Source organism: Mobula hypostoma, chromosome 28 (genome assembly GCF_963921235.1).
Source record: "Mobula hypostoma chromosome 28, sMobHyp1.1, whole genome shotgun sequence".
Taxonomy (NCBI): Eukaryota; Metazoa; Chordata; class Chondrichthyes; order Myliobatiformes; family Myliobatidae; genus Mobula; species Mobula hypostoma.
This window is the reverse complement of record NC_086124.1, coordinates 5,222,782-5,243,003: the sequence shown is the minus strand read 5'-3', so window position 1 is coordinate 5,243,003 and position 20,222 is coordinate 5,222,782. Positions and strand designations below refer to the sequence as shown.

The window sequence follows — 20,222 nt, the reverse complement described above, 5'->3', positions numbered from 1 at the left end:
TTCAAATAGCTTCAAACTCCTTGGTGTCCACATTTCCGAGGATCTCAGCCTGGTCCCTGAACTGCTCCATCCTGATCAAAAAGGTGCAACAGCACCCTTATTTCCTGTGGAGCATCAAGAAAGCTCAGGATACTGACGGACTTTTACTGCCGTACCATTGAGAGCATACTCACCAACTGCATCTCAGCGTGGTATGGCAATTGTCCCGTATCGGACCGCAAAGTACTCCAGCATGTGGTGAAAACTGCCCAGCGGATTATCGGCACCCAATTGCCCTCCATTGAGAACATCTACCATAAATACTGCCTGGGCAGGGCGAAAAGCATTATCAGGGATGCATCTCACCCTAACCATGGACTTTTTACTCTCCTCCCATCCGGTAGGCGCTACAGGAGCCTCCGGTCCTGCATCAGCAGGCACAGGAAGAGCTTCTTCCCTGAGGCTGTGACCCTGCTGAACCTCTAATCACAGTGCTAAGCAGTATTGCACCCATATTGTACTGTCTCAGTACTTTTATATTTGTGTGCTGTAGCACTTACTTTTTATTCGCAGTTATTTTGTAAATAACACTATTCTTTGCATTCCTGGTCAGATGTTAACTGCATTTCATTGGCTCTGTATCTGTACTCGGCACAATGACAATAAAGTTGAATTTAATCTAATCTAAATCTAATCAATAAATAAATAAGTTCATTATATCTAATTTCTCCTCATAATCCTCCAACCCAGGCAATGTCCTGGTGAATCTTCTCCATATTCTCTTCAGCACAACCACATCTTTTCTCTAATGTGGCGATCAGAACAACACACAATATGCCAAGTGCAGCCTGACCAGCGGTTTTGTAAAGTTGCAGCAACATTTTTAATAGAGAGTTAAGAGGGTTATGTTGATAAAAGCTTTGTGACCTTGTAGACATCCTGTGTTTTCCAATTTAAGTTCCAAGTCTACATAACTAAGATTATAGTCCTGGCCAAAACCTTTCATTAGAGCGATAACACAGCTGCACAAGATATGGGTAAATGGATGAGTCACAGATCAACTCTTTGTCTTGCTAATGGGGAGTTTGTTCACCTGTTTGCTACTAAGATATAAACACAAACTGTAACTCAGAGTTCCATGCATGTTAATCTCGATGATATCACGTGAAAATAAATGATTTGCCACTTGAAGTCTGGTATCGAGCTTTATTTGAAAAACAAACTCTCTGACAGTAACTCATTTTGAGTGAGTGTGACCACAAAGTCACGACAGTCCCACCACCTTTGTTCTCAGGTAAGATGCAAGACTTACCCTTGGTTCCTGGAGGTTGTAAGTTGTCTCCAGTCATGGAGCACCATCCCACGGGGAAGATGTCCCCAGAATCGTAGCGACACCAGTAATCAAAAGCTCCCCTCCAGCCGTCAAACGTCACCAACACTTCCGACCCCCTCACGTCCCCGATCGTTGCGGGGCAGATAAAGTGCGGGTTCTTCCTATCGACCGCCTCCAGTTTCATCCCCACTTTGTAGTAGTTCTGCGGGGGTGAAGGTGGCTCCTGTGGAAGACACAGCACACGAAGGCTGATCAAATGCTCAAAGTTCAATGTCCATTTATTACCAGAGTACATATACATCACCATATACACTCCTGAGATTTATTTTCTTGTGGGCAATCACAGTTGAACAAAAAAATATAGTAGAATCAATGAAAAACGACACACAGAGACTGACAAACTGCCAATCTGCAAAAAATAAATAATTGTGCAAATACACAAAGAAAACCATTACAATAGCAATATTATTATTGTTGGAGACCTCTTCCCAGAAACAGATAGGTTCTTTGCAGCAATACATGACCAGATGGTTAACACAAAAAATTGTCAAAACTTTTCCAGAAATAAAATGTGAAAAAAAAATAAAAGACCAACAAATTCCAATATGATAAATGCAGAAAATACCAAGAGAAACTGGAAACATCCAACACATTACAGGATCCTGCAGCAGTTTAACTCAATCTGATTACTTACAAAGGCACAATCAAGTGGCAAACATCATTGACCAAAATCTTCCTTTAAAATATGAACTCATTAAAGAAAGAAACCATACTAAGGTTTAACTATAAATCTATTAACTATTTAACTATTATTTAACTATTAAGCTATAGATCCAAGCCTGATCCAGTTTTAGAGTCACAGTCCCACAAATGATATTACGAATGATTGGTTGTTACAGATAGGACAATCCATAACAACCATCCGCATATAATAATACAGGATAAACAAGCAAGAACAACTTACTTAATAGATAGTCATTCCAAACACACATAACATGCAGATATCAATAAGTGAAGAACACCAAATATATACTGAGCTAAAAGAGGAAATTGAAAGACTATGGAATATGAACAGGGTATACATTGTCCCAATAGTAATATCCACAACTGGTATCATATCAAAGTCAGGACACAATAGCATTAAACTATTAGAACTATATAGCAATATTTATGTAAATCTCCAGAAAGCCACAATACTAAACACCACTAGAATGGTCCGAAAGTTCCTAACAATTAAGAAATGAGTGTGCTTGGTGATGCCCGTACCTTAGGTTTTATATGCTTGAGCTGAGAAAAAAATAACAATAAATAAGTAATAAATAATATTGAGAACATGTCTTATAGAGTCCTTGAAAGAGAATCCATATGTTGAGGGATCAGTCCAGAGTTGAGGTGAGAGAGCAAGGTTCCAGAGCCAGATGGTTGAAGGGTAATAATTATGACCTTGTTCATCAGTCACTGAAAGTAAGCATATAGGTACAGCAGGCAATGAAGAAAGCTAATGGCATGTTGGCCTTCATAACAAGGGGAGTTGAGTATAGGAGCAGTTGTACAAGGCCCTGGTGAGACCCCACCTGGTGTATTGTGTGCAGTTTTGGCCTCCAAATTTGAGGAAGGACATTCTTGCTATGGAGAGAGTGCAGCATAGGTTCACTGGGTTAATTCCAGGGAGGGCAGGGCTGTCATGTGTTGAAAGATTGGAGAGACTGGCTTGAATACACTGGAATTTAGAAGGATGAGAGGGGATCTGATTGAAACATATAAGATTATTAAGGGATTGGACACGCTAGAGGCAGGAAACATGTTCCCGATGTTGGGGGAGTCTAGAACCAGAGGCCACAGTTTAAGAATAAGGGGTAGACCATTTAGAACAGGGTTGAGGAAAAACTTTTTCACACAGAGAGTTGTGGATCTGTGGAATGCTCTGCCTCAGAAGGCAGTGGAGGCCAATTCTCTGGATTCTTTCAAGAAAGAGTTACATAGAGCTCTTAAAGATAGCGGAGTCAAGGGATATGGGGAGAGGGCAGGAAAAGGGTACTGATTGTGGATGATCAGCCGTGATCACAGTGAATGGCAGTGCTGGCTCAAAGAGCCAAATGGCCTACTCTTGTACCTATTGTCTATTCCCGAACCTGGTGGTGTGGGACTTGAGGCTTCCTGTACGTCCTTCCCTATGGAAGTAGTGAGAAGGCAGCGTGGCCTGGATGGAGGGGGGGTTCTTGACGATGGATGCTGCTTTCTTATGGCAGCGCTCACGAGAAGTCAAAGCTTGGCTGATGCACTGAGCAGTTGTTAAAGAAAATAGGGAATTGTTTGGAGATGCCTGCTGCAGTAAAACATGAAAATGTAACGAATCCATAAGCACTACCCCTTTTCCATTACATACATATATTTATCTCTATCTCAGGATCTATCCTGGACCCAACGTACCGAGGCAGCTACAAAGAAGGCACAACAGAGGCGATATTTCATTCAGAGTTTGAGGAGGTTTGGTATGTCACCAAAAACACGAGCAAATTTCCTCACACGTACCGGCCGGTATGGGGGGGTGGGGGGAGGGCGCTGCACAGGATTGAAATAAGCTGCAGACATGTAAACTCAGTCAGCTCCTTCATGGGCACTAGCCTCCGTAGTTTCCAGGACATGTTCAAGCAGACGATGCCTCAACAAGGCGGCATCCATCATTAAGGACCCCTATCACACAAGTCACGCCTTGTTCTCACTGTTACCATCAGGAAAAAAGTTACAGAAGCCTGAAGGCACACACTCAAAGACACCAAGTTTCACTACATATGCTGGTGATACTAAACCTGATTTTTATTGTAATTTATAGTTTATTTTGCCAGTCAGTGGCCACTTTATTAGATACCTCCTGTACCTAATAAAGTGGCCACTGAGTGTATGTTTGTGGTCTTCTGCTGCTGTCGCCCATCCACTTCAACATCCGATGTGGTGTGCGTTCAGAGATGCTCACCTGCACACGTGCTGTTGTAACGTGTGTTTATTTGAGCTACTGTCAACCTTCCTGTCAGCTTGAACCCGTCTGGCTGTTCCCCTCTCACCTCCCTCATTAAAAAGGTCTCTCCACCCACAGGACTGCCACTCGCTGGCTATCTTTTTGTTGTTCACACCATTCTCTGTGAGGGGAAAAACCCAGGAGGTCAGCAGTTTCTGAGACACTCAAACTACCCCATCTGGCACCAACAATCATTCCATGATCAAAGTCACATAGATCACATTTTTTCCCCCATTCTGGTGCTTGGTCTGAACAATGTGAACCTCGTATGCTTGCAACACTGAGTGTCCGACAGAGGGATCAGCAGCACTGGGGCTCCACAGGGGACTGTCTTGTCTCCCTTTCTCTTCACCATTTACACCTCGGACTACTGAACAGAGTCTTGTCATCTTCAGAAGTTTTCGGATGACTCTGCCATAGTTGGATGCATCAGCAAGGGAGATGAGGTTGAGTACAGGGCTATGGTAGGAAACTTTGTCACATGGTGTGAGCAGAATTATCTGCAGCTTAATGTGAAAAAGACTAAGGAGCTGGTGGTAGACCTGAGGAGAGCTAAGGTACCAGTGACCCCCGTTTCCATCCAGGGGGTCAATGTGGACATGGTGGAGGATTACAAATACCTGGGGAATACGAATTCACAATAAACTGGACTGGTTTAAGAACACTGAGGCTGTCTACAAGAAGGGTCAGAGCCATCTCTATTTCCCGAGGAGACTGAGGTCCTTTAACATCTGCTGGACGATGCTGAGGATGTTCTACGAATCTGTGGTGGCCAGTGCGATCATGTTTGCTGTTGTGCGCTGGGGCAGCAGGTTGAAGGTAGCAGACACCAACAGAATCAACAAATTCATTCGTAAGGCCAGTGATGTTGTGGGGATGGAACTGGACCTTCTCATGGTGGTGTCTGAAAAGAGGATGCTGTCCAAGTTGCATGCCATCTTGGACAATGTCTCCCATCCACTGGGTGGGCACAGGAGTACATTCAGCCAGAGACTCATTCCACCGAGATGCAACACCGAGCGTCATAGGAAGTCATTCCTGCCTGTGGCCATCAAACTTTACAACTCCTCCCTTGGAGGGTCAGACACCCTGAGCCAATAGGCTGGTCCTGGACTTATTTCATAATTTACTGGCATAATTTACATACTACTATTTAACTATTTATGGTTCTATTACTATTTATTATTTATGGTGCAACTGTAACAAAAACCAATTTCCCCCGGGATCAATAAAGTATGACTATGACTATTTGACCATGCCTTCATGCTTTTATGCATTGAGCTGCTGCCACGATTGGTAATTAGATATTTGTATTAACGAGGTGTACTGAATAAAGCGGCAATCAAGTGATTGTGTGTATTGCACTGTACCGCTGCCACAAAACAACACATTTCTTGACGTGTCAGTGATAATGAACCCGATTCTGATTCTCAAGACCACAACTGAATTTAAACCTTGCACATCAGCATGTCTAGAACAGGTTACCATATGCAGTGTGCCCAGGGTAGGAGTGGAGAGAGGTCTGAACAATTGTGTACACGGGACAGCGGAGGGTGTGTGTGTAGACTACCAAGAGCTCAAAGACCACCAGAAAAATTTACAAACACTCGAAGTTTACATTGAGGAACTCATTAAGATTCCTGAAGTTCGCTTTCATAGTGTCAGAGTTATCCAGCACGAAAACAGGCCCAGCATCAGAGAGACCAAATCAGAACTGCAAAGGAACTTGGGAGTCCGAAGGTGGGATTTCTTAAAAGGTTAACTTGCAGGTTGAGTTGGTAGCACTGAAGGCAATTGCAGTGTTAGCACTCATTTTGTGAGGACTAGAATATAAAATCAAACATATAATGCTGAGATTTATAAGGCATTGGTCAGGCCACATTTGGAGTACTGTTAGCAGTTCTGGACCTCGAATCTACGAAATGATGTGCTGGCATTGGAGAGGTTCATGAGAATAATCCCAGGAAAGAAAGGCCTAATGTATAAGCAGCACTTTCCAGCTCTGGGTCTGTACTCACTGGAGTTTAGAAGAATGGGCGCGATCTCGCCGAAACCTGCTGAACATTTAAAGGCCCAGATGGAGTGGACATGGAGAGGATGTTTCCAACAGCAGAAGAGTCTAGAGCAGAGGGCACAGCCTCAGAATAGAAGGACAATAATGCAGAACAGAGGTGAGGAGGAATTTCTTTTGCCAGAGGATGGTGAATTTGTGAAATTCATTGCCACAGATGTCTATGGACGGCCAAGTCATCAGGTATATTTAAAACAGAGATTAATAGTTTGATTATTAAGGGTGTCAAAGTTTACAGGGATAAGGCAGGAGAATGGGGTTGAGAGGAAAAATCATGATGAAATAGTAGAGATTTGATGGGCCAAATGGCCTAATTCAGCTCTTATTCATCATAGTCTTAATAAACCTAATTGATTCAATTCTAACAGGTAAACCTGGACAAAAATGTTTCCCATAAAAGGCACAGGAGGCGTTACATACAACGGTCCATGAGGACCTTTGGCTAAACCAATTAAATTAGTCATCAAACGGCCAACTAAACTAATCCCTTCTGCCTGCACAATGTCCATAGGCACACTTTCATGTGCCTATATAAACATCTCTTAACCGCCTCGAATGCTCCTGCCTCTACCATCACTCTGTTTAAAAAACTTGCCCCTCACATCTCCTTGAAATTATCCCCTTTCACCTTAAATGCATGCCTTCTAGACATTTCAACCTTGGGAAAAAATAAATTAAGTAAAGGCATCCGTTAGTCTTGCGAGACCATGGATCTGCGCCTGGAAAGTCTTCACTCTCCAGGGCGCAGGCCTGGGCAAGGTTGTATGGAAGACCAGCAGTTGTCCATGCTGCAAGTCTTCCCTCTCCATGACACCGATGTTGTCCAAGGGAAGGGCATTAGGACCCATACAGCTTGGCACCGGTGTCGTCGCAGAGCAATGTGTGATTAAGTGCCTTGCTCAAGGACACACCACGTTTCCTCGGCTGGGGCTCGAACTCACGACCTTCAGGTCGTTAGCCCAATGCCTTAACCACTTGGCCACGTGCCCAAAAGATACTCCCTGCCTATTCTATCTATGCCTCTCATAATCTTATAAACCTCTATCCAATCCTCCCTCAGCCTCCACCGCTTCAGAGAAAACAAGTTTATCCAGCCTCTCGTGATAGCACATATCCTCTAAACTAGGCAGCATCCTGGTAAACCTCTTCTGCACCTTTTCCAAAGCCTCAACATCCTTCCTACAGTGGAGAGACCAGAGCCGTATGCACAACTCCAAATGCAGCCTAAAGCTGCAACATAACTTCCCAATTTACAAACTCGGTGCCTTGATTAGTAAAAGCAAGCATGCCATATGCCTTCTTGACCACTTTATCAATCTCTGTAGTCACTTTCAGGGAGCTCCAGGACCCTCTGTTCCTTAATAGTGCACTATCTCTTTACATTTGATCTCCCAAGGTGCAACACTTCACATTTGGCAGAGTTAATCTCCATCTACCATTTCTCCGCCCATATCTGCAACTGATCTATATCCTGCTGTATTCTTTGCTGAACATTCCAATGCCATGTAGCTTGCCCACAATGAACAACAGATTGTCACACGCTGAATAAACAGAGATTGCTACACAGTGACTAGGCAGGCCCGAACACCCACAACAATTTCAAAGGAATTGCTTCAGGAAATGATGGCGATAGGAGTGCCTGGGGAAACATTTGTATACAATGTCAGTGATTGGTTCTTGATTAGTAAAGTTGTCAAAGGTTATGAGGAGAAGGCAGTAGAATTGGGGTTGAGGGCCAAATACAGACCTCGGAAATATCCAAGAAAGAATGCCTACCTTGTGAAATATCCTGCCTGGTGCCATTTCTGCCCCACTTAAAGTCTTCAGCAAGAACATCGGCCATGAAGATGCATTCAGTCGAAATCCTAGAGAGCCGATATATATATAAAAAAAGAAAACGTTACAGGACCTTAGCTTCCTCTGCAGAATATCTGTCACAAGGCAACTTTATAAAACTCTGGTTGGGCCACATCTGGAGTATTGCATACAGTGGATACTATAGAGAGTGCAGAGGAGATTTACAAGGATTTTGCCTGGATTGGAGAGCATGCCTTACGAGAATAGGTTGAGTGAATTTGGCCTTTTCTCTTTGGAGCGACGGAGGACGAGTGGTGACCTGACAGGGGTGCATAAGATGATGAGAGGCATTGATCGTGTGGATAGCCAGAGGTTTTCTCCCCAGGGCTGAAATGGTTAACACGAGGGGGCATAGTTTGAAGCTGCTTGGAAATAGGGACTGAGGGGATGTCAGGGGTAGGTTTTTCACACAGAGAGTGGTAGGTGTGTGGAATGCACTGCTAGCGACAGTGCTGGAGGCGGATACAGTTGTGTCTTTAAACAGACTTTCAGATAGGTACACAGAGCTTAGAAAAATAGAGGGCTATGCGATAGAGAAATTCTAGGCAGTTTCTAGACTAGGTTACATGGTCTACTATAGTGGGCCGAAGAGTCTGTAATGTGCTGTAGATTTCTATGTTCCATGTTCTGGTCGCCCCATTAGAGGAAGGATGTTGAGGCTTTGGAGAGGGTGCAGAAGAGGTTTACCAGGATGCTGCCTGGTTTAGAGGGCATGTGGTATCACGAGAGGTTGGACAAACTTGGGTTATTTTCTTTGGAGTGTCAGAGGCTGAGGGGAGATCTGATAGAGGTTTATAAGATGATGGGAGGCATAGATAGAGTGAACAGAGAGTATTTTTTTCCCAGGGTAGAAGTGTCTCATACCAGTGGGCATGCATTGAAGGAGAGAGGGGATAGGTTCAAGGGGGATGTGAGGAGTAAGTTTTTTACTCAGAGAGTGGTGGATGCCTGGAATGCACTGCCCGGTATGGTGGTAGAGGCAAATACATCAGAGGCTTTTAACAGATGTTTAGATAGGCACATGAATATGAGGAAAATGGAGGGATATGGGCATGGTTCAGGTAGGAGCTATTAGGTTTTGGGAGTTTCTCATTTGCTTTTTAGCTGGTTTGGTACAACAGTGTGGGCTGAATGGGCTGTTCCTGTGTTGTAAGCTTCCATGTTCTAGGCTGCATTCATATAGGATGACAGAAGCTCTAACTTACAATGGGTGTGGCATTGCAGGCAACCCAAATACATTTATGATCAAACTATGTGTACAATTCGGAGATTCATGCCCTAACAGGCAGCCACGAAACAAAGAAACTCATTAGATAAAACACCTCAACGTGCAGAGAAAAAAAAAGGCAAACAATAAACGCAAGCTTCACAGAGACAGAGTCCGCCCCAGGCCCTCAGCTCAGCGCTGAGTGGAGCAGCCAGCTAAAGCAGCCCGCCCCCTCGCCTCCGGTCCCGACACCCTGCACTTTTCAGTCTGGCCTGGTGCCTAAATCATTGTCCAGACATTGGGTTCAGTCACTTCAGTACGGTCTGGCACCAGCGCTGAGATCGACTGAACTTCGTGCCTTCCCCATGCCCGGCGACAGGGCCACTCACTGCCTCGCTTCAGTTCTGCCACATCGAATTGCCTCCAAGTCCAAAGGGAAGTTACAGGTTATTCCTTGCGATGATCATTTGCCATAAAAAGAGTGATTAACAAAGTATTTAGCTGTTTTCCTTGTTTCATTGGCCACCAGCCACAAATCGTTCAGATTCACCTGCGCCATCTTAAACCCAAAACTCTGGAGGCAAAGTCGGCTTCCCACTGCAACAAAACCACCTCATCTCTGCTGTGTACCCGGCCAAGTACCTGGAAACTAATTGTGTTTTCATTTTCCAGGCACTTCACTGGCAACTGCATTCGCAGCTTTCTGGGCAGAGCAATATGCTAGCCAAGCTGTCCAAGACTGATAGCTTCTTCAGTCACAGAGCGGACATTTTCCACACAGAATCAGATTGTTACCACTGACGTTGTGAAAAACTGAGCAATACGCACAAAATCAAGGAGGAAGGAAATCAACAAGTCTGGGGAATAAACAGTTGATGTTTTGGGCCAAGCTGATTCCTAATGAAAGGTCTTCACCCGAAACATCGACTCATTATTCCTTTCCATAGATGCATCCTGACCTGCTGAGTTCCTCCAGCATTTTGCGTGAGATGTACAAGGTTTCCAGCATCTGCAGAACCTCCTGTGTTGCGAAAAAAAAGTTTGTTTTGCAGCACCAGTACAGTGCAGGACAAAAGCATTGTTCTAAGTTACAAAAATAAGTAAGTAATCCACTAGACGAATAACTAAGTCATGCTCATAGACCTTGCGATATTCTGACAGCGGAGGGGATAAAGCTGTTCTTAAAAATGTCGAAAGTAGTTCTTCAGTCTCCTGAGCCTCTTCGTTGATGGTAATAACAAGAAGAGGTCATGTCCTGGATGATGACGACCCTCAGTGATGGATGCCTCCTTGAGGTGCCGCCTTTTGAAGATGTCCTCAAAGTTGGTGATGTTTCAGAATCAGGTTTAATATCACAGCCATATGTCGTGAAATATGTTGTTTTTTGTAGCAATGGTACCTTGCAGGAAAAGAGCACAGATCATCAGCAACACCCACCACCCAGGACATGCTCTCTTCATGCTGTTGCCATCAGGAAGAAGGTACAAGAGCCTCAGAACTTGCACAACCAGGTTCAGGAATAGCTATTACCCCTCAACCGTCAGGCTCTTGATCCAAAGGGGATAACTTCACTTGCTCCACCATTGAAATGTTCCCACAACATTTCAATCTTCATCTTCATCTCATGTGCTTGATATTTATTGCTTATTTATTATTGTTTCTTCTTTTTGCATTTGAACAGTTGGTTGTCTTCTGCACATTGGTTGATCGTACATTAATCCTGTTAGTTATTATTCTATAGATTTGTTGAGTATGCCCACTGGAAAATGAATCTCAGGGTTGTATATGGAGACATGTATGTACTTTGATAATAAAAATTACTTTGAACTTTGCAATATATCATTTAAAAAACTATATATGACTATAAGAAATATATATATAAAAAAATAAACAAGTAGTGCAAAAAGACAGCATAAAATAGTAGTGAGGTGATGTTCATGGGTTCAATGTCTATTCAGAAATTGGACAGCAGAGGGAATGAAGCTGTCCCTGATTCGTTGAGTGTGCGTCTTCAGGCTCCTGTACCTCCTCCCTGATGGTAGTAATGAGAAGAGAGATCTTCAGGCTCCTGTACCTCTTCCCTGATGGTAGTAATGAGAAGAGGGGTCTTCAGACTCCTGTACCTCCTTCCTGATGGTAGTAATGAGAAGAGGGCCTGTCCTGTTGTGCTGGAGATGGAGCTGGCTGAGTCTACAACCCTTTGCAGCCTCTTGCGATCCAGTGCATTGGAGCCTCCACACCAGGCTGTGACATAAACAAGACAGCGTGCTCTCCAATGTACAGGAGAAGGAGGAAGTGGAGAGGTTCTAGGATCTCGCCGATTAAAGCGTCGAGGAAGATTGAAGCATAGAGGTGAGCAAGTGTTCAGTGCAGTGTACCAGGCTCTCTCTCACTGCTCCCGAGGGAAGGCCACCACATTGAAATGGTTGCTCTCTCCCTCAGTGCTGTTGGAGGACGGTACCGAAGTTCTGCGACTGCGATTTATAAATTGAACTCTAGTTCAAATGGACTCTTTCAGTATTACGCTTTTATATTCTGTGCTTTCGCCCGCTCCTTCGTGCTGTTTCCATAACTTTTTGTTTTTTTGCACGAGGGGTGGAGTTTGATGTTCTTGTTGCCGTTTGCACAATTTGTTTTTTTGCACAGGGAGGGGGAGTTTGATGCTCTTGTTGTCTTTTGCGCGATTTGTTTTTAATTGCGCATGGGGGCGGGGGGGGCTGATGTTTTTCTTTGAACAGCCTCCATGGTTTTCTTTGTTTCATGACTATCTGGAAAAAACAAATCTCAGAGACGTATACTGCATACTTTGATAATTAATGTGACTTGAACCTTGAATTCCAGGCTTAACGCCTTACCGGTGAGGGGGACATTAAAATCAGGATTGACCGGGGCAGATTTGGAGGAATCCAATTTATTATGCAGGATGAGCAGGAGCGAGGGCTTTACTCTTTGGTGAGAAGGAGGATGAGAGGAGACATGATAGAGGTATACAGGATAATAAGAGGAATAGATAGAGTGGATAGGCAGCACCTCTTCCCCAAGGCACCACTGCTCAATACAAGAGGACATGGCTTTAAGGTAAGGGGTGGGAAGTTCAAGGGGGATATTAGAGGAAGGTTTTTTACTCAGAGAGTGGTTGGTGCGTGGAATGCACTGCCTGAGTCAGTTGTGGAGGCAGATACACTAGTGAAGTTTAAGAGACTACTAGACAGGTATATGGAGGAATTTAAGGTGGGGGCTTATATGGGAGGCAGGGTTTGAGGGTTGGCACAACATTGTGGACCGAAGGGCCTGTAATGTGCTATGTTCTATGTTCTATGAAACATTCAAGGATCAATTTAACATTACTCTTCAATGCCTAGTGAACAAACACTGAGCTCCCATTTCTTAACCATAAAAATCCTCAAAAAGTAAAGTGCAGAAACTTTACAACTACAGTAGCCAAACTGAGAAACTCCCAAAGAATGCAGACAAGTCCCGAAAAGATGTGTTGGATTACAGCAGATGCAGGTCCAGCAAAGTCAATTTTAAACTGTCTATAACCACAGCTTCCTCCCAAGAGGACCACAACCCTGTTGTAGGGTTTGGAGGCTCGCGTGCCTCAATGACCTGGAGGGCTGTGCTGGCTGGAGTCAGAGCTTTATGTTTTGGCTCTTGGTAGGGTCACCCATGACAAAGGGTGAGGCCAGACTAAGAGCGATCCAATGATCCTCCAGGTTCGGGGGTTCAGCTCAGGGCCAACAAGCCTGACTGGTAAAATAAAACTGTTACGGAAACAGCAATGAAGAATCCTTCTACATCTGAGTGTGACGGTATTCCTGAGTCTCCACCCGGGACCTGCACGGCTGACAGTAGTGAAAACCGAGAGGAAGCAGTCAACACCACCAGAGAAGGAGAACCTTCATTACTACCCTAACCATCAGCAGTGTAACAGGCAAGCAAGTAACCAGACCTTAAACTATGAAACACGATGCCAGAAACTCAAGATTACTACGTAATACAAAATACTTCCAGGTACTGATACTATTGCCAGAAATCTGTTGGGCTGTTTGGAGTTGTAACTCCATATTTATCATCCACATTTCCTGAGGGGAATTAGCCCAGAAATCTATGGGCAGTGAGCATCACATTCAGAAACAATTATTATTATTAATTGCCTGTTACGCCGCTGGCTCTTAGCGCAGCAATGTCTGTCCTTGGCCACAAAGAAGGAAACTTCATTCAAGTTTCTGTAACAATTTTGTCTTTGACAAGTCAAGGATGTTATCCCTGAGCTGAACCCCTGAACCTGGAGGACCGGTGGGCCACTCTTAGTCTGGCCTCTAACCTTTGACCTGTTTGGTATGGGTGACCCTACCAAGGGCCAAAGCATAAAGCCCTGACTCCAGCCAACGTAGCTCTCAGGGTCACTGAGGCACGCAAACCCCAAACATTAAGACAAGGTTGTGGCTCTTTTGGAGGTCAAGAACAATTATTACCTTTCAACCATCAAGTTCTTGAACAAGAGGGGATAACTTCACTCACCCCAACACTGAACTGTTCCCACACCCTATGGACTCACTTTCAAGACTTCACTTCATGTTCTCAATATTTATTGCCTATTGTTGTTCCTCTTTGCGGCTTGTGTTGCATCAGGCAGCAACCTTGCAGTTTCTTTATTTGTCTGTTTTTTCTTTCTTTTCAAATCTTTTTATTGTTATATTATACAAAAGAAATAACATGAGTACATTGAAGTAACAACACTTACAATGTCTCAAAAAAGACATTATCTTAAAGATTGAAAAAAAATTTTGTGATAACAAAAAAAGACCTACTAAGCAGAAAAAGTGAGAAAAAAAAACCCATTAGGTGTACAACCCCGGAACCATGCGTCATACAAGAAGCTTCTAAAAATAAACATCAAACCGCCAGCGGGAGGAGAGAGAGCAGCGCGCCACGCGTGCGCAGCCCTCCGGTGAAAAATGATATCATATCCGTTAAATAGGGGCCGTGGACAATTCTGATTTGACGGAGAATGGACGTGAAAGCACAGAGGGACATCTGGAGAAATTTCTGAAACGTCAGTTCGCTGCTGTTGTTACTGCGCGATCGGGAATCTTTCAGAGAGTAGGCCTCAAAATCCCCAGCCTTGCCTGTTGTTGGTGACCAAGATTGAGGTCGAATTGTTCGGACAGAGATGGCGCTCAGTACGCGGTGTCGGAGAGCCGATCAGAGCTTGAAGTTTTCAGATGACTCAGAATCGGACTGTGGTCGGGCATGGCAGGGAGAGCTTTTCTTCCTTCTCCCGTCTGCGTGAGATGTCGGACATTTGAGAGACTTTGAACTTTTTACTGTGCTCATGGACTTCTTCATCAAGTTATGGTATTGTTGCACTGTTGTAACGATATGTTATAATTATGTGGTTTTGTTAGTTTTTTCAGTCTTGGTCTGTCCTGTGTTTTGTGATATCACACCAGAGGAAATATTGTATCATTTCTTAATGCATGCATTACTAAATGACAATAAAAGAGGACTACGTGTCTTCATAATCTAAAAAAAACTAAAAAATTTACAATTAGATCGTGGAAAAAATCTATCAATTAACTCAAATGATAATATCAAGCAAATGAGCCCCATCTTTTCTCAAAATAAAGTTTCAAAAGTTCGACTTCTAATTTTCTCCAAACTAAGACATAGCATCACTTGAGAGAACCATTGTGACAAAGCGGGAGCTGATGTATCCTTCTACTTCTGTTTTTTATGAGGCCAAGTTGCTAGCTTGATGCTCAACCCAGCACGGGTGGAAAGTGTGCTAAGGGCTGGCCAAATTCAAACTTGGGACCACCCGTCTTAGAGTCCGGTGCGGATGCCACTACACCACTGGCCAGCTATTTATCACTTGTTTGTTTATCTATCTATTTATTAATTTATTTATTGTATTTGCACAGTTGTCTTTTGCACACTGGTTGTTTGTCTGTCCTCTTCTGTGTGTTTTTCATTGATTCCATTGTGCTTCTTTGTGTCTCCTGTGAATGCCCACAAGAAAATGAATCTCAGGGTTGTAAATGGTGGCATATGTGCACTTTGATAATAAATTTACTTTAAACTCTGCAGGAAAAGGCTTGATTTCTGTGGTGCCTTTCCCAACCACGCAATGTCCCAAAGGGCTTTACAGTCAACCAGCTACTGCATCTTTGGAAAAGAGTACCATCGACGTTTTGGGTTGAGACCTTTCAGCAGGACTGAAGAAAAAAAAGCTGAGGAGTAGATTTAAAAGGTGGGGTGGGGAAGAGGGGAGGGAGAAATGCAAGGTGATAGGTGAAACTGGGAGGGGGAGGGGTGAAGTAAAGAACTGGGAAGTTGATAAGTGAAAGAGATACAGGGCTGGAGAAAGAGGAATCTTTTAGGAGAGGATAGAAGGCCATGGAAGAGAGAAAAGAGAGAGAGGAACACCGGGGAGGCGATGGGTAGTCAAGGAGAGACAGAAAAGGGGTTGGGAAATGGTGAAGGGGGGTCAGGGGGCAATGACCAGAAATTCGAGAAATCATTGTTCATGCCATCAGGTGGGAGGCTACCCAGACAGAATTCTCTGCTGTCGTCAAGTCAGAATCAAAATGAGATTTATCATCACTCACCTTAGATGATGTGGAACTCGTTTTGCAGCAACAGTACAGCACCAGACAGATGCATAAATAATGGCAGCACGGTGGAGATACGTCTCTACCAAAGAAGGTGTGAGGTGCTCCTTCCCTCCGCTAGCCTGCAGGTCACCCTTGAGCAAGGCATAGCATCTGCTTAGCCCCCCCCCCCCACCCTGCTCAGGGCCACATGAAGCCACGGGAGCAGGTAGTGGATGTTCATATGACACATCACAAGTCCTGGCTATGCGATCAATAACACCAGGCAGGCAATCTCTGAAAAGTACTGACAGGTAGACAGGGTCCGTAAAGAAAGCTTTTGCTACATCTGCCTTCATAAATCAAAGTACCAAGTACAGGAGATGGAATATTATGTTGCAGTTGTACAAGTCGTTGGTGAGGCCTAATTTGGAGTATTTTGTACAGTTTTGGTCACCTACCTACAGGAGTAGGTAGGTGAAAGAGTACAGAGAAAATTTACAAGGATGTGCCGGGTCTGAGATTGAATAGGTTAGGACTTGATTCCTTGGAACGTAGAAGATTGAGGGGACACTTGATAGAGGTACAAAATTATGAGGGGTATAGGTAAGGTAAATGCAAGCAGGCTTTTTCCACTGAGGTTGGGTGGGACGACAACCAGAGATCATGAGTTAAGGGTGAAAGGTGAAAAGTTGAAGGGGAACATAAGGGAAACGTCTTCACTTGGAGGCTCATGGGAGTGTGGAACGAGCTGTCAGTGCAAGTGGTTCATGTGAGCTTAAGGGAAGTTTGGATAGGGACATGGATGGTAGGGGTATGGAGGGATATGGTCCCGGTGCAGGTCGATGGGAGGAGGCAGTTTAAATAATTCGGCATGGACTTGAGCGACCGAAGGGTCCCTTTCTGCTCTGTACTTTTCTATGACTCTATTGAGAATAGCTGGGGTCACCCCTCTTGTAAAGACACTGCCCAGAAGATGGCAATGGTAAACCAGTTCTGTAGAAAAATTCCCCAAGAACAAGCACGGTAATGGACAGACCACATTCACCCACTTCATAAAGCACAGCACATAACGAACAGATGATTTACTTTGTAAATTATAGTAATTTTTTGTCTTTGCAGTGTACTTCTGCAACAAAGCAACAAACTGCATGTCACACAAGGCAATACTGATAAACCTGGCTCTGGTACAACATTGCTAATGAATACAGTATCTGCTTTCATTATTATCCCAATGGTAATTGTGGGTTCTCGCTACAATGCCAGCATGTTTTGAATGTTCCTCCTTATCTGTAAAATGCTTTGGGACATTCCCAGTCCACAAAAGGCGTTAATATTTAAGTGCCATGCCAAATTAGAAAGGTCGGTTACAGGCCTCATAGCGCACCGAAAAGACTGAAACCAGTGTTTGCACGCCGATTTCAGTGCTGGGCCGAGGCAGAAAGGTCAGCTACAGGCCAAATTGAGGCAATGGGGCCCAGGCCTCAGAGCGTACCGACGCGACTGAACCCAAGGTTTGTGTGCTGATTTAAGCGCCAGGTCAAATCGAAAAGGTCAGGTACAGGCCCCAGAGCACATCAAAGCAACTGAACCCGTCGTTTAGACAACAATTTAGGTGCGGGGCCAGATCGAAAAGGTTGGGGTATCGGGGCCTGAATTGAGGGACAGGCCAGCTCTGCTTGTTGTTCTGTTACGCTTACTCAACTCTGCACTGAACTAAGAGTCCGTGGACAGACTCTCTTTGCAGGACTTCAGCTCGGAATGTTATTTGCTCGTGTTTATTCCTTGCATGATTTTTTTTTCCCTCTGCACGTTGGGTGTTTGATGGTCTTTTTTTAAAAAATGGTTTCTTTGCTTTGTGGCTGCCTATTAGGAGACGAATTTCAAGGATGTATAATGTATACGTACTTTGATAATAAATACAGTTTGAAAACCAACCTTCAGCCGGTTTCTGAGGCATAGTTTTCTTGAAGATCAGAGTGAAATTTACTTTGAAAAATATGGAACTTGTCAACCGCAGGTGAAAAGCCTCTCCTGAACAGATGGAAGGCACTGTAGGGGAGCAGAGCTGGTAAAAATAGGTCTGGGTTCTCGCAGCCGGCAAAGGAAATCTTCAGGGGTCACGCTGCAGGGTTGAGAAAGCCCAGGAGAAGAGCCATCACCGTGCGTTTGCCTCTACGCTGAGCGGAAGCATCTGGCCCTGCTCTGTCAGTTCAGAGATGCATCTTTCAGTTACTGCATCCACACAGGAGCAGAGGCGAGCTCACGGGCCCAGTCCCTGTTATTTTTGTCTGTACTTTACCACTCCCTCTGGGAATAGATGACAGAAGCAACAAGGAAATCCTCTGATCTAAGCCATTTGTGATTCCAGTCCCCTCAAAATACTTGAGTCTTAATCACTAACCTTGGGGTATTTTAGGATGTGAAAGGCACTGTAACCTCAGTTTCATGGCACTGGCACGTAACAATGAATGACACAGAACTGGAATGGGGTGCGCTGGGCTGAGCTGAACTATAGAACCTCAGACAAGAGCAAATCTGCAGACGCTGGAAATCCAGAGCAACACACAAACACAAAATGCTGGAGGAACCCAGCAGGCCAGGCAGCATCGATGGGAAAAAGTACGGTCGACATTTCGGGCCAAAACCCTTCTGTCCCAGGGTGGGTGGGATCCTTCAAGATGTTACTGGCCTTTTTGCTGGGTCCTTTCTGCATATATGTCCTTTACGGTGTGCAGGCAGATGCCGGGTAAGCTATAGTATATTTTATTTACTAATTTATTTGTTGAGATACGGCTCGGAATAGATCCTTCTGGGCTTTCGATCTGCGCAGCCCAGCAACCCCAGATTTAACCCAAGCCTAATCACAGGACAATTTACATACCAACTGGTACATCTTTCTGGGCCATAGGAGAAAACCCACACAGCCACAGGGCAAACCCAGAAACTCCTGACAGAGAGCGGCGGGATATGTCTTGCACTGTACGGCACAAAACAGCGAACTTCATGACGTTGGTGGTGATAAACTTGATCGATTGCGTTTCTGATGGAGGGCTATGGTGCAGGTGTATGTCGATGGCAGTAGGCGGAATAACAGTTCAGCACAGACTAGATGGGCCAAAGAGCCTGTTTCTACTCCGAGTGCTCTATGACTGTAACTGTAATGCCTTGATACCGTAACCAGTATAACTTGAAATCAGCATGCTAAAAATGGAGTTAAAGTCAAGTCATACATTCTGAGGCTGATATGAAAAGGATTAACTGTAAAATAAACTTGGGACTGGTGGAAATACTCCACAGCCGAGAGGCAGTATTACTTTCAGGAGAAACAGAGTGAAGGCCTCTCGAAGCAACTTGTGTTGCGTTTTTGTTACCTTGATGTTTGTATAGTCATACAGAAGTACGGGACAGAAACGAGCCCTTCGGCCCATCTAGCCCGGGTCAAACCATTTAAACTGCCTACTCCCATTAACCTGCACCGGGATCATAGCCCTCCATATCCCTCCCATTCATGTACCTATCCAAACTTCTCTTAAAAGTTGAAATCGAGCTCGCGTGCACCACTTGCATGGCCAGCTCGTTCCACCCTCTGAGTGAGGAAGTTTCCCCTCGTGCTCCCCTTAAACTTTTCACCTATCACCCATAACCCATGACCTCTAGTTGTAGTCCCACCCAAAATGCCTGTTTGCATTTACTCTATCTATACTCCTCATAATTTTGTATGCCTCTATCAAATCTCCCCTCAATCTCCTAAGCCTTGTCTCATCAGTGAAAATAAACCGAATGGGTCTGCGTTTTCTGATGAGCGATGTGTCTGTGACTGTAATTGAACGCAAATCTGGGGAAAGTTTATAATCTAAGTGGATTTAGGCAGTTTAACACCCAGACTGAAACACTGACTAAGTTAATCTTGATATATTATTTTTCAGTTCCTAGAGTAAATTAATTCTAATTGCGGTGAACCAACTTGGAAAAGTGACTACTATTTTGTTTACATCAGTAATGACAAATCCTCAGTTCGACTCAGTGTCTTGGCTGGTGGAATGCTGTTTCTATAATATAAACACACGAACTAGAACAGCACAAAATCGCTCAGCAACTCCAATCCAGCCATTAACCTATTCCTCCCCGGCAGTGATTTTTTTCTGTAACAGGATCTTCAC

General features: G+C 44.3%; 1 protein-coding gene across 4 annotated transcripts in view; it reads right to left on the bottom strand.

Annotated features, from left to right (window-relative positions):
• LOC134339047 (polycomb protein SCMH1-like) overlaps window positions 1-20,222 on the bottom strand; it is a 213,774-nt gene that overhangs the window by 87,081 nt on the left and 106,471 nt on the right. For all 4 annotated transcript variants that reach the window (XM_063035321.1, XM_063035319.1, XM_063035318.1 and 1 more), the window contains 2 exons: window positions 8,176-8,264; window positions 1,292-1,535 (listed from right to left, as the gene is read on the bottom strand). In XM_063035321.1, the coding sequence (XP_062891391.1) occupies window positions 1,292-1,535; window positions 8,176-8,264 (333 nt within the window). The remainder of the gene's footprint in view (window positions 1-1,291; window positions 1,536-8,175; window positions 8,265-20,222) is intronic.